Below are 15,329 nucleotides of genomic sequence, written 5' to 3'. Positions count from 1 at the left end.
ACACCCAAAAAATATTTAGGGTAAAGATTTGTTTGGATTAATGACTGTGGAGGGTCACATTTGATATTTATGGAAAACTTGAAAGGGTTTGTAAAATGGCAGATGGAGATGAGCACTCAGTAGACAAGCTAGGGTTACGTTTTTGCTTACACGGATTGCTTTACTTTGCGTCTTCATTTGCTCACCACCACCACGCCATTGCTCCTCCAATATATTCGCAATTCTTGCACGCTTAAGGCAGCAATTCTGTCCCATTTTCATGACTTGATTGGATTTCTTTATCAAACAAATTGCTTTGAAATTTCCTAAATATGAACTATAAAGGCCCGAAGTACGATAAAAATTGAATCTTGATATTGTTTGGTTGTTAAGAAAACATCAGAAAGAATAAAATTAAAATTAGTAATAATAATAAAAAGAAAATCAGATCTTCGTCCGTACTGAAAATTCTTCACGTTTATAATAAAGATTACTTTTTTTCTTCTTTTTTCTTTTATCTTTTATTCGTTTTTTGGTAGATTTTCTTGGCAACCAAACACCGGTGATAGCAATTTGAAGTTACGCGGGAAATATATGGATTTTGAAGTGTAAATATAGAGAAGGGAGTCCTTTTCATCATTTGGAGGAGGACGTATTTAATCTGAAATTTAATAAATTTATTAAAATTTATTATTTTTTAAAATATTTTAAAATTAATGAATTTTTGAACACTATTAAATTTTTAAAAATTTTATATAATTTTAATTAAATATTTTTGAATTTTAATAAATTTTTATAAAATTTATTAAATTTGAATTAAATATAATTAAATTTATATAATTTTTTTTAAAATTTAAATTTAATATTTTTAAAATTTTTAATACTTTCAAAATTGTTTAAATTGCAGATTGAATATATTTTTAAAATTTTTTTTTTTAACTTTTATAAAATTAAAAAAATTTTAAATTTTATAAATATATCTGTGGACTGTTAAAATAAAATTACAAATATGCCCAAACTTTGACTATCAGTCAAATTCTGCAGTGGTCAAAACGGTTTCAGAAAATAATAATAATAATAATAATAATAATAAGTTTTAAATAAAAAATGTCCTTTAATTTAATCGTCCCCTAACCTAGGCTCTGAAGAAGCAACCATGGCGGAGCATGAGTTTGAACCTGCAGACCCACCATTTCTACACTTGGTTTCAGCTTTCCTTGCTATGGAGCCCACTGACTCTCTCATCTCATTGGCTCGGTAACTCTCTCTTAGTCTAAAAATGTCTTTCTTCTTCTTTCTTATAATTATTATTGATTATTATTGTCCGGTGTAATTATATTTGTAAAGATTGGAACTTTTCTATTTTTGGTTAATGGGGGATTTTCTCAGAGTGGGTGGTATTGAACTGCAGGATATGTGGTGAAGGGTCGGTTACTGAGAGAGTACAGAGGTTTATTTGGAGCCATTGTATAAGCACAGCTGTAAGCCTGCACTTTCTTTTGTATGCTTCGGAAATGCGGAGCTAGAACTTTTATGCAATGATGATTAGTTTATTTGTGGAATTGGGATTTTTAATTTGAGGCTTAATTGGATGGTTTTTTTTTTTTTTCCCCTCCTTACGTTTGATTGAAATTTATGTAATTTTTCAAAGTTTTCTGATTTCTTTCTGCAACCAAAGATAGCCTTTAGTTTTGATTGTTTCTCAGTTGAAAAGCTTGGTTCAGTTGAATGGTCAATGCAGGCTGGAAAACTCCATGCACCTTATTTGAGGAATTTTTTAAAGAAGCTTATAAATGAAGTTGAGAGGAACCATGGTGAGGTTTTGGATGAATTATATGAACGTTATGCTTACTACATGAGTTCACTGAAGGTATAGCTAATGAATAAGGTGGTTGTTTTCTGAAAGATGTTTTATTAGGGATCCATGTTCTGAAATTGGGTTTTACTTCTTATGTGTATTAGGATGATAATTTGGTCAAGGGAAATGCAAGGGTCAGCAAATACATTTCATTTCTTTTTCCTGATAGTAAGGATGTTAAATTTTCTAGCGAATAGAGTTGTTAGAGATGATCTGTATCTTTGGTTTTGTTGATGATATGGTTTTGTTTAGGCTTTTTTGAACTTTCAAGTGCTTCAGAGTCAAGGAAATTGTTGATGCAGCTGCAATGTTCTCTCAACATGCTTGAAGGGGATACTGGGTATGCTGCATACTTAGCACCTTTATTCTTGTTTTTTATCTCTGCAGCATCACTTGCTGATTAATGGCTCTGTTGAAAGAAAGGGGAAAAAATAAAAAAGAACTTGGGATTTTAAGAAAGGTTTTTAACCTTACTGGAACTTAGACCTACTTTGTGACATTAGCATCTGATAGTATTATGCAGAGATTTGTTTGTAAATTCCTTATGCCCTGAATTAATGTTCAATTTCCGATAGATTAACGTTCTTTTCTGTTTGAGTTCCAACAAAAAGAAAATAGAAATATTGTTCGTTTAACAGAGATATGGTAGCCAATTTGGAGTATGCCTATAATGAGCTAGCCTCTTTCGTTTATCAAAGAAGAGGAGTGGTTCTTTCTGTCTGTCATTTAGTTTGGAAGAGAAATATTCATGCTAAAGAACAGATAGGTTTGAACATGCTCTGGGGTTAGCATATGTGGATTATCCCTTAACAACAGTGTCAAGTTAGAGTCTAGTTCATATCTCATTAATCAAGCCCTAAATTCATAAACTTGTTCTAGATTTATCTGCATTTAGAGCATTATCTCAATGTTTATTTGCTTCAATTTCTACTTGTGTATGATATATTTTGCATTTAAGATGTCTGATCTAAATGCACCATAATCGTTATTTGGTTTCTTTTTATGCAATAAGAATTTCCTCCTCCTGTGTAGGTGTTCAATTTGGCCATCAAGTCTTTACTTGTCAGAATGCATACTTTCTTTTCCAGAATTATTCTCTAATAAATCATGTTTCGAGGTAAGGAAAGTTTTTAACAATTATCTTCTAATAAATCATGTTTCTTTTCCATATCTTGTTCTAGTTTCTATGTATTATATTGATTGTGATGAAATGCTTTCACTTTGAATTCTAATTTGACTGACTATAAACTGAAAAACAGGTTGGTTCAGGAGTTGGTTTAGTTGGCATTTGTCTTGCTCATGTGAAAGCCTCTAAGGTGAGCTGTTAAAAAACGTCAGGATGAATATAAGAAAACTTTCCTTTTTAGAATGGTAGTGCTAGTGTCCTATTGAACAAAATACTTCTGGAGCAGATATGGGTTCAATTAATAGAAGCATCTAGTGATTTATGCTCTTTTACCCCAAAGCATTGACTGCAAAGTAATGGGACATGCTTGTAATGAATGTTGGGGCTACTCTGAACCATATTTCTCTACTTGGAAAAAAACATTTTCCCCATGAAGTCATAATATATTACCATAAAGTACAAATGTTTTCTTTGATGAAACATGGTTTTTTGATTTTGATTTTGATTTTGATTTTTTTATTTTTTTAATCTAGGTGATATTAAGTGATGGTGACATGTCAACTTTAGCAAACATGAAACTTAATCTGGAGTTGAATCACTTGGGCTGTGAAGGTGATTTTCCTGAAACCATTAATGACCACGCTAAGGTAAGGCTTGTTCAATGTCTCACTCTCCTTCCTTTTTTTTTTTTTTTCTTTTTTTTTTTTTTTCACCAATATAATTTATGTTAGAATCTTAACAATCTCAGGTAAAGTGCATTTATCTTCCATGGGAATCTGCTTCAGAAAGAGATCTCATAAACTTCAAGCCATACATAATGTGAGTATTCTTTTTCCTAAGATTGCAAACTATAAAACTAAAAAGCCGTTTCTTATCACTATGAGGTTACTTTATTCGTGTTATAAATATCTTTGCATGCTGCTATAATTCTACTTTGACTATGAATCTATAATTTTGACACATTGATGGCCCACTAAGTTGCAATTTGTTAGTGAAACTTGCAGTTTGCTTTGTTTTATAGCTTGAACCTAATGAGATAATGAAACCAGTCCTAATTCTCCTATTCTTCTCATTCCACAGATTGGGTGCAGATGTAATATATGATCCAGTATGTCTCCCACATCTAGTTAAATTACTTGGCACCCTCATAAACCAGATGAAATCTCATTCTAAGGGCAATACTGATGATAGTGGTGATGGCTTTGATGCTTTTCTAAGTAAAACAATATCCAATAGTGGATCAAGGAAAGGTCCATTAGCTTTGATTGCTTCTGTCATTCGCAATATTGACACATTCAATGAATTTCTTGCTTTGGTGGAGCAGGCTAACCTTACCATCACAGACCTGACTGAAACACTCAAACCCATCAATTTGCTTCCTTATATGCAGTCCTATGATCGAACCACAATACGACTATTTAGTGTCACATGCAAATAGCTCTTCTTTCCCACTCAAAATCTAACAATTTTTTTCCCTTTTTTTTTTGGTGACATTTTCTAGTCATTGGCCTGTTGCCATCGCATCCAGATTTTTGTTTTGTTATTATTTTTAACTTACTAGAACTACTTTTCTCCATCTCTTTTTTTGTGCTTATTTCTTTCTGTTTTGTTTGCTTATTTATTTTTTTCTTTTCTCTATTACTATTACTAAGGAAGCTGTTTACATTAAAGAATATTTTGTAATGGGAATTGTGAAGAATAAAGATGAGATATCTCATTAATTTAATAACAAAGTGATAATAATGGACTACAGGTTAAAGGAACCCATGAATGTTGATATATGACTATGGATGACCAAGAATCCTATGATTTAGATCTAGTTGATGTTTTGGATAATTGGTAGGTAGTCGCTATCATTATCCATCAAGTCCTTCTCTACCATGATGAGGATACTATATATCGTAGCTGTTTTATTGGGACAGGTCAGAACATCATCACAACTTTAATATGCATGAAGGTCTGCTTCGTACAACAAAAAAAAAAAAAGAAAAAAAAAAAAAAAAAGAAAGGGCATGCCTAAAAAAAATCTTTTAAATATAAACATGAACTAATAATAATAATATTGTAATAAAATTCATGTATTACTTGGATACTACAATTACCTTACCTTACCTAATAATGAAAATAAAAAATCAAGAAAAACTACTTATTTTAAAAAAAAAATAAATGCCAAAATAAATCTTCCAAATAAATAAGACTTTAAGTTTTTCATTATGGTCGAAACGAAAAAATATGACTTTCCAGAGCACAAAAGGCTAAAGCTGTCCAGAAACAGGAGGTATAATTGGAACGAATATTTTCATTCTCCAAATGAGGCTTAAATATTCTCAGATGTTGCTTTTTTCTTTATTTTAAAATCACTTTCGAAAAACTGGGTACAGTTTGGACAGCGATGATATGTCATTAACTGAGAGGAACATTTGTTAGCGGTTGAGACCGGTGAAGGAGCTGTCCGTTTTGGTTGACAAAACCAAGGTACACCCTTAAAAAAAAAAAAAAAAAAAAAATCAGTCATTCAAATAAGATTGCTTTGCAAAGTTCTATGCTTTATCAATCTATCTAACCTGCAAAAGCAATATATACATATATATATATATATATATATAACTTTATCGATCTTGCTGTGTTTAAGCAAGCGTTTGAATGTGAAACGCAGTTAGAAGCAGAGAGTGAGAGTTGTTCGACCTTGGTAGACTCATCAAGATGGCAGAAGAGCTAATAAAGCAAGAAGATGGGAATATGGAGGTGGAGGTCATTCATTTATGGGCTACTCCGAGATCCCTCAGTACAGGCCTTATGTACTCTTTTGCTCAGGTGATGTCACTTACTTTCTGTTTTACCATTCTTTTTTGATTGCCCAGAAAACGCCGGAAAGATGCTTAGAAAGTTCACAAGCATGTTCACTTTTATGTCTCATATTTTGATCATTTAAACATTTGTTTTTGAGTATTTGAGCGTTTTCGATTCCGAAGAAAAGGATGTTATTTAGCTTTTTCAGCAACTATCCTAAGGATCAGTTGATTTGATAAGTTGGCAATTTCTTTCTTTTTGATGGGAATGACGGTTTGATTTTTTCACAAGAAGCAATTTTTTTTGGCTGAGAAATTTCTGAACAAGTGGATGAATATTTCTGGGTTGAACTGGTATGAAGTTGTTATTTGGTTCCTTTCTGGAACACAACTATTCATATTGTTTTTGAACCAGATTTGTGTAATTATACATTGCCAAGTGTTCTTAACTAGTGTTGTACGATCACCATCAATATCGTCACCTACTTTTGCATTTATTAATTAATTTCTTTTGCACTGTATGTAGAGGGATGATATGGAAGTGCTAGATGAACCTCTGTATTCAAATTTTCTTCGGGTTACAGGTTTTGATAGACCTTACAGGGAGGAACTACTATCCAAAATGGTATGTTGCTTAAGATCAACTTATGCCCTTCCAAAGTGGTTAGGCTTAGATTACATATAGACCAACTTTTTTATTGTTTTCAACAACACAAAAATTATAAAAAAGTTGAAAACTTTGTTGACCAAACGAAAAAAAAAAAAAAAAAATCACCGCTTTGTTTACTTTTCAGCCTATTTATAGAGAAGTAGATTATAATAGATATTAGTTTATCATCAATTTCAAAAGATTAAGCTATTAGGTGGTAAACACAACTATGTATATCAAGATTCAAGCCACCACAACATATATAGTTTCTATTCATGACCAATTTCACCATTTTCTGGTTCTCCTTTTCCATATGCAGTATTGAATTTTTAGTTTGTATTTAAAATAGGAACCTGATGGAAGAAAGGTTGTAAATGAGGTCATTTTTGGTCCTGGAAGAAAGAAGTATCGGTTCTGTAAGGTAAGAAACTGGAATTACATTTTTCTTCTTCTAGTAGATTAATCTAGTTTTATGGGTCCTTTGGATGATCTATGTTGACACTTGTGAAGAACTATGTTGATTTTTTTACACTTCTATTATGAATATAACTACATTCCAGTGGAACTGATGATATAGTATTTTATTGTTGGTACCCTTTTCATTAATTAACATTATATAACATCATAATTATCAGGGTTTATTATATTTTATAATTTTTTATAACTGAATCTTACCAACATGTAGCATCTCAATTTTGATTGCCCTGTTTTGGTGATTGCATTATATCTATTTTCTAACATAATATTTTTATGGTCTACAGCATATTTCAAAGGAATGGGTTCCTGGTTTACCGAGTGATTTAATGAAGAAAGGAAAACACTTCCTAGTGATACGTAATCCCCTTGATATTCTGGTGAGATGTTCCAGAAATATATCTTTTGGTCAATTTGTCAAAGATACCATTAATTAGAGAAGCAAAAATTTCCCTTTTAACTTCATTCATTTACGTTCCTGTGGGAATAGCCTAATGGTAAAATTAACTATTTCCTCAGATAATGACCATTTTTTAATCCTCCCACCCTCACTATCAGAAGAGAGGGGCGGGGGGGGGGGGGGGGGGGGGGGGGGGTGGTGGCGCGCGCGGGAGTCAGATCAGCATATATTTGTAATTTTAGCCTGTATAAAGGCACATAACCTAATTGTTAAGGTTTATGCTTAAGAAATTATAAGAATATGGGCATACTATTAATAGACCAATTTAGTCATTGCTATGTCATTAACTTCACTTGGTCTCTATCTTCTTGTTGTCAGCCATCCTTTGAAAAGGTTCTGCCTCCATCCTTTCAAGAGTTAGGTGTGGCAAATCTGATCTCTATATACAATGAGCTATCTGAGTTGGGACGGCCCCCATTAATCATTGATGCTGCAGAACTTCAAGAAGATCCTGAGGTATTAGAGCTCTCTAAAATACATGTTTTATGATATGAAATACTTATGTGCATCAAGTAGTTGCATATTGCTTATAAATATAGTTGTTATAGTTTCCTGTAAAAGCCAAAAACCAAAAAATAAAAATGTTTCTTCAAGCATTCACAGTTGACTTTGATCTCTGCAACAAGATCGTACTTAGACAAGAAAATCATGCTTAAACCTAAATTTTTGGCTGTCTGAAAACTTGTCTTAGGATAAAAATTCTTCTTCCTACGTCTGCAAATGAAGAACATGATGCTGTCTACACCCTACAGAACTGCATTGCATGTAAATTATTAATTTCTTCATACATCCATGTTCACATATTTCCAAAAGGATACCTTTTAATTCAGATTAATAAGCATTTTGAGATTGCCATGAACAATGATAATGATCTCAAAGAGCCAGGATTAAGAATCTCTTCCAGTCAGCTTTTCTGCAGTGTAAATAAAACATACTTCAAAGATACTATTACATTCGTAAATTGTTACTTCAAATATTTTCTACCGTTAACATATCGGTGGGAAGGATATGAATGGGCGATAATTTGGATTTATCATCCAGACTTATCAAGAGTAGGGTTTACCATTGTTATTATATTTTAAATATGCAAGCCTTTCCATTTGGTGGTCGAAAAGAATGCATCCTTAGATACCAACAAGCCACCTATGATAAATCTAGGAATTAAAAGTGAAGATGATTTCTTTCTTGACAATGATATTGTGACTAAGAAGGATGTGTTTGATAGCTAGACATCGTCTATTACTATTTAAAAGGATCTGTGGAGGCGTGGTCAAAACTTATTTAGGATTTTTTTTTTAACATCATCTTTTTGGTGCACAGGCTACACTATGTGGTCTCTGTGAATACTTGGATATTCCTTTTCAAGCTGCAATGCTCAAGTATGTAAAAGGATACTCCATCTTTTATTCTTTTTTCTTTTCAAAAAAAAAAAAAAAAAAAAAAAAAAAAAAAAAAGAAAGGGTTGATTCCAGAGCTAGATTTAACAAGGTGGAAAAGTTAAAAATTGCAATTTATTTTTCAGAGGATGCATCTAAAATATGTTAGGTTCCCCAATATTTTGTTTTGGACAATGGATTTCTTTTAATTCAAAGGGAATACACTTTTTGATATCAGATATTTTTTCTTTTCCTGGCATCATTCAGATGGGAAGCTGGTCCAAAACCAATAGATGGCATTTGGGCTCCCTGGTGGTACAAAAGTCTTCACAAGTCAACAGGTTTCAAACCAGCAAGAAAGTACCCTGAGGTATATATTTTGCGCCTTACATTGCCTTAAATAGCATGAATTATTGTAAGTTTATGATATCAATGTTATTGCAACCTAAGGAGTTATCTGTGTTAGCAAAGCCTTGGTAATGTTATTAACGTAGATTTGTTCATGGTCCATTTTCTGGACTTATATATGTGGGGTTGATGCCAACTGTACTTTGACTTGTTGCCTGTTTTATATAGACTTGATATCATACCTTAAGATGCTTGCAATAAAATAGTGAAAATGATTTCTAGTCATAAAATTTTCTAACATTTTACATTAATGGTTTACTACTATATCTATGGTTTTTCACTTTTATATTTTTTGTAATTTGAGATGTGAAATAGCAGCTCAAATATAATGATAAAGTTATTTTGACCAAGCTTATGCTCTATGCAAATCTTTCAGCCATTTCCTTTTTCTCACTACAACTTGCTGGAGCAGAGCCTACCTCTCTACAACTTCCTTCGGCGCCACGTAAGGAAGTCATCAGGCCTCCTGAAATCTCCCTTACCTGATCCTGATCTTCCAGTTCCTGCCAATAAGAAGCTACTAGCATGGGTCGGTGATGAGCTTCTACCCCGTGACAGTGCAAAGGTAATTTTAATTTTACATCAGACATTTTCAAAGCTTTTATGTATTCCTAATACCTAGGTTTATAATTCTTATGCTGCACATATGTAAGGTTTCTGTTTTCGACTCCGTTGTCCAAGGAGGTGATTCAGTTTGGGAAGGACTCCGAGTTTACTCTGGGAAAATATTTAAGCTTGAAGAGCATTTAGATAGGTCAGTGAAATAAAAGAGATTCTTTTGATGTTTGACAAACTTTAATTTATGGTTTGTAATATCATGAACCAGTATCTATGGTGCTTAATTTATTGAAGTTGAGGAATTCTACAGAAAGGGTATTACTAGTAAAGATATAAAAACTACACTTTGAAACATTCGAAGACATACTGACGAATGTTTAAATCATTATTAGCTTAATTATTATCTAATTTTCTTTCTACCAATGCTTCTTTATCAGGAATGTTGTAACAAGCTTAAAAATATTTTCATTTCAATAGGATGTTTGACTCTGCAAAGGCTTTGGCTTTTAAGAATGTTCCTACTCGAGAAGAGGTGAGTGTTCTTATGCTAAAAGACATTTGTTTCATTAGCCTTTGCCTGTAGATTGCAAGGAAAGGAAGTTGTTGATTTATCCCAGTTTTGCTTTGTGTAATTGCAGATCAAAGAAGCCATCTTTAGAACTCTTATTCGGAATGGAATGTTTGACAATTCACACATTCGTCTAAGTCTAACACGTGGCAAAAAGGTTTTTTTATAAGCTTTTTCGGCTTTGTTTTACATGGGTATGGCTTGTCAATGAATAGTCAAAGTGTTAGTGACAATCATTTGATGGATATCAAGCAATCTAAGCAGTTTTACTGAGCTGATCCATGTTAAAGCATAATCATTGTTCTTTCTGATGTAGCTATTTGTGGTCTATTTGTACATTTATGTCTAGTAGTGATTGGGAGTATTTTTGTCTTCTTCAGGTTACTTCTGGCATGAGTCCTGAATTCAATCTTTATGGCTGCACATTAATTGGTAAAGAGAAAAATTGAGTCTGGTTGCTCCATGTTATGAAACTTTTTTTTCTTGTGGATCAATGCATGTTGCCCCTCTATAATCATGAAAAATGTTAAGTTTATTGAAATTTCAGGGTTGAATTGTGGAACTCAAAAACCTGTTTTGACTAGTTCCATATTTTCATGAAAGTTAGTTTTCAAGAAACTCTATTGGTGATTAGGTGCTGAATGAGACCTAGAAACTAGAAACCAATTGGGCTTATATGCTGTACCAAGTAGGCAAAAACCAAAATCTTCTGTTACTGAATTAGAATTAATGGCTGTGTCCTCATGCTGATTATAATTATTAGAAATTTATTATTTCTTTAAAAAAGTAAAAGGAAAATGAATGTAACATGCATTTATGTCAAACAAGATAATTTTTAGGGACTTACAAATGTTTTTTCTGTATGTATGCAGTCCTTGCTGAATGGAAACCCCCTGTCTATGACAATACAAGTGGTGTAACTTTAGTTGCTGCTACTACACGCCGTAATTCACCAAATGTAAGATCATAACTTTTCTTATAATTATCTAATTTTTCCGTTTTCTGTTTATCTTTTATTTTATGATTTCCTTTTCAGTTTGCTTGCAATTATGTAATAAAGTGAAAAAACCTGCTTCTTGCATCCCAATGTAACAAAGTAGCAGGGTCTTTTATAGCTAACGGTTTGAAGCATTCTGTCACTTTAAAAGACAATAATACATTTCCTATTTGATATTGAGTATCAGAGGCTTTTGTTGTTGTAAACTAATAAATTTCCATTGTCTTTACAGAACTTGGATTCAAAGATTCACCACAATAACCTTCTGAATAATATACTTGCAAAGGTATCGCCTCATAAATAGTTCTTTGCAAATTAAGGTCAAATGATTCTGCAACAAAATGGAACTATGGAAGTTAGATGTTATTTGTCATTAATTCTTTATTGCGATAACTTTTGACACAGATGTGGGATGGTACAGGTGGAAGGCAATAATGCAAATGCTGCTGATGCAATCATGCTTGACAAGGATGGTTATGTATCTGAAACAAATGCTACCAATATTGTAAGGCTATACTTTTAGTTTTTCTGGCTTCAGAGAACATTAAATTAGTCTTAGCCGCACATTAACTCTCTTCTAGGCCCTATAATAACTAGAAACAAAATGGGCCTTACACATTTACGACAATAAAGTAACAGAAATGTAGGTAACTAGGAAAATAACAGATGACCAATAGACTGTTGATTCTATGTTAAGTTACTATTAACAGTTGGGCATACAATTCAGTTCATTCCTTGCCATGCATAAATCTTGCACATTGATTTCCACTTTGTGCTCCATCATGCAGTTTTTGGTGAAGAAAGGCCGTGTATTAACGCCTCATGCTGATTATTGTCTTCCTGGCATTACTAGAGCAACTGTAAGCTGTCTAAACTGTGATCTTTCTCTTGTATTAGCAATTATTGGCTCCATAAACCGAGTCTATTTTGTACAGAATTTGACCTCGTTCACATGTACAATTGAAACATAATTTACATTTTGTCAGTCAGACGACCATAATTTTTTTTTTTTTTTTTTTTTTTTTTTTTTTTTTTTGGTGTGTGTGTATTGTTGTTGTTTGGCAGGTCATGGAGCTTGTGGTGAAGGAAAAGTTTGTCCTAGAGGAGCGGAGAATCAGTCTATCAGAGTTTCATACTGCAGATGAGGTCTTCATGCCTAAAATATAAATGAACAAACAAAAATGTTTCTTTAGAATTTCACCTAAGAAAGACCCTGAAAGGTTTTAACTATAAAGTACTAATGCAACCAATATTGAGATTTTCTATGTAATTTGATTGAGTCCTCAACATTTATTCATAATGAGAGACTAAGAGTAATCTCCCTTTTTTCTCCTGCAGGTTTGGACAACTGGGACGATGGGGGAACTCACACCAGTGAGTATCTTGTTAAAAAATATCGCATATTTGATGGCATATCATAGATAAACATTATTTTCAATCAGAAATTTCATTTATATCTTCTTACTCCTTTTCATTGTCAGCACTAGTTCCAATAAGCCCTATAAAAACTAGAAGTTATAACTAATTGGAAATTGCTCTTTGTGATGCATACACTCAAATGTTGTAATAATTTTCTCCACATTATAAGATATACCAAGTTGAATGGATTTTCATTTACCAGGTTGTGAAAATTGATGGGCGTGATATTGGTGACGGTAAAGTGGGACCAGTGACTCGTAGGTTGCAAAGTGCTTACAAAAAGTTGACAGAGGAATCAGGAGTTCCCATCCCAACCTACCATGAAAGTTAATCATGACTGCCCTAAAAGGTTTGATTAATGCTCATTCAGCCATCAACATATATTGACCCATTTTGCAATTATGAAGTTGTTAATTTGGGGGTTGCTAAGAGTTTTCTGCTGAATTCCCTGATGTGTTGCAGATGGATCTTTTATGAAAATGGTTTTAATTTATTGATTCATATAAATACAGTGCAGCTAACAGCTATCATGGAAGCGACTGCCGGACATAATGAAGGAAGTTGTACCGTCCAACCCTGATATTTGAACTTTCTATTTTCAGCATTATCTGTGTCTGAAATCCGCTGCCCTGTAACTTCTAGCACACTTGAGAATAAAAGGGATCAATAAATTGGGGGGGAAAAAAAAAAGGGGGCCAAAATATACTTATTTGCAGTCTCATTTGGAATGTTTGCTCTGTCTTCTCTCTCAGTATATATTATATGTATTAAGTTGGTATGGTTATCAATGCCTGCCAAACTTAAAAAAAAAAAAGTGTTATCCAATATCCTTATCCTTTATAATAGTTTCCGGTTGATACGTGTTGCCCACAAATCCTGGCATTCTTTTGTGTACAGTCCTAAATGCTTCAGCAATATTACCCCCCATAGGCAATCCCTGTACTATCACTAAGATGGTGGAAGGTTGATCCTTTTGAGGATACTCTGGGGTTAATGAGAGACTTTATAAGTAGGATTTCCAATGAATCCCACTAAAAATCAATGGAAAATTCAGTCTTTTATATCTGAAGACTGAAAGTGGCTCCACTTGATAAACAGAAGAAAGTGGCTTCTCTAAAATATTCAGAAACCAAATTATAAGAGTTGTAGCTTTTCCATAAGGTTATAATTTTTTTTTTTAAGATTTAACATTTTATTTTGCTGCTTGTGCATCTTCAAATATCGAGCCCTTCTATTCAGCATGTTTTACCAACTTTTTTCATCATTTTGCCAATTAAATATGGTTGCATGGATCATATACATTGTTACAGGCGAATATTGATGAGTATTTTGGACAGCCTAGTTTTCCGAGTCTAATTAATGGCTAGACCAGAATTGGTTCAACTACAACTATGTTCAACCAAATAAAACCTTTTCTTAGTATCAGAGCTATGGGGAGGTGGGATTCTCATTTATTTTTTGTGGTAATATTCATACTATATGAGGCGGGTTTCTTGGTTGCTGTTATTACTTTGTCGCTACTTTTATGAATGAAAATGTCTTTCCTCCCGTATTATATTTAGTAGCTGAGTTGGCACCAACAGGGCACTGTCGCGGCAATAAGGGATCCATGTGCTACATGGCAGTGCCTGTACAGTTCCATCCCACTCATGATTTTCATCAGCCGGGCCCCATGGGAAGATTATTATTATTATTATTATTATTATTATTATTATTTTATTATTATTTGTTTTTTTTGGTGGAAGAACTGAGAGAAAGATTCTTTTTATAAATATGCAATGATGACAAATAATAACACTTATAATGCATTAAAAAAAAAGAAAAAAAAAGAAAAAAAGAAAAAAGAGCTTGAATAATTTGCATCGCAAAACAAAAAAATAAAAAATAAAAATGGATGTGGTATAAACTTAACTTTTACAGGTATATATGAATGTGGAATAATGATTACCAATGACCAAGATCTTATCAGTACATTTAAAAAGTCCAATTATTCACCTTTCTAAAACAAGGTTAAAAAAATAAATAAATAAAAAATTGAAATGATGGAAGAAGAACAAGAAGATCCGAGTTTAGTGGTATAGAATTAACTTTAAGGAAGAAAAATTGGTTGGTAATTTTTTCGAAATATAATAGTAGTGTTTGTTATATGATGAGAATATCCTTAATTTACAGCAAAATGCTGCCTCATTTGGGAAACAAGTTGTCATTCGTCATTCTATCTAATATTCCATTTAATTTTCACTGTACACCAACTTTTTCTATTAATGGCATCTACAATTTGTTCAAGCTTTTTTCTGTATGAGTATTCGTTCATAATTTTAGTCCAACCATTACTCACAACTAATGAGGGACCCACTAAAAATAATAATAATAATCAAGTACCATTGTTTACATATTAATTTAATTTTGAAATATTTTCACTGATATCTTTCATAAAATCACCTATTTCATAAACCCGCACCTTTTAGATTGGGAAATATTGCAAGTGTCGTTTCGGAGTGCATTGATTTTTGAAATTTATTTTATTTTACTTAGTTATGTATAGTTTGTTTATTTTAAATATTAATTAGCATTAATTATAATTTATTAAATAATCTCAACTCATGTAAATTTACATAAAATTTAAAAAAATTAATTTTTTTCAAGAGTAGAAATTTAAAAAATAAAT

General features: G+C 32.4%; 1 protein-coding gene across 1 annotated transcript; it reads left to right on the top strand.

The window, feature by feature from the left end:
* The first annotated feature begins 1,079 nt into the window (after positions 1-1,079).
* LOC107411960 (branched-chain-amino-acid aminotransferase-like protein 1) lies at positions 1,080-13,506 on the top strand. Its single transcript, XM_016019642.4, has 32 exons — positions 1,080-1,236; positions 1,391-1,460; positions 1,721-1,849; positions 1,942-2,005; positions 2,090-2,177; positions 2,870-2,954; positions 3,097-3,153; positions 3,497-3,610; positions 3,712-3,782; positions 4,044-4,400; positions 4,698-4,716; positions 4,807-4,920; positions 5,640-5,777; positions 6,279-6,377; positions 6,751-6,822; positions 7,163-7,255; positions 7,654-7,791; positions 8,656-8,714; positions 8,979-9,081; positions 9,496-9,684; positions 9,773-9,873; positions 10,155-10,209; positions 10,316-10,402; positions 10,626-10,677; positions 11,118-11,203; positions 11,475-11,528; positions 11,664-11,747; positions 12,031-12,102; positions 12,308-12,388; positions 12,581-12,616; positions 12,864-13,010; positions 13,174-13,506. The coding sequence occupies exons 1-31, from the start codon at positions 1,136-1,138 to the stop codon at positions 12,990-12,992; spliced, it is 2,997 nt and encodes a 998-aa protein (XP_015875128.3). The 5' UTR covers positions 1,080-1,135; the 3' UTR covers positions 12,993-13,010; positions 13,174-13,506.
* Positions 13,507-15,329: the final 1,823 nt, after the last annotated feature.

Source organism: Ziziphus jujuba, chromosome 10 (assembly GCF_031755915.1).
Source record: "Ziziphus jujuba cultivar Dongzao chromosome 10, ASM3175591v1".
NCBI classification, from domain to species: Eukaryota; Viridiplantae; Streptophyta; class Magnoliopsida; order Rosales; family Rhamnaceae; genus Ziziphus; species Ziziphus jujuba.
This window is presented reverse-complemented; position numbering and strand designations above follow the sequence as displayed.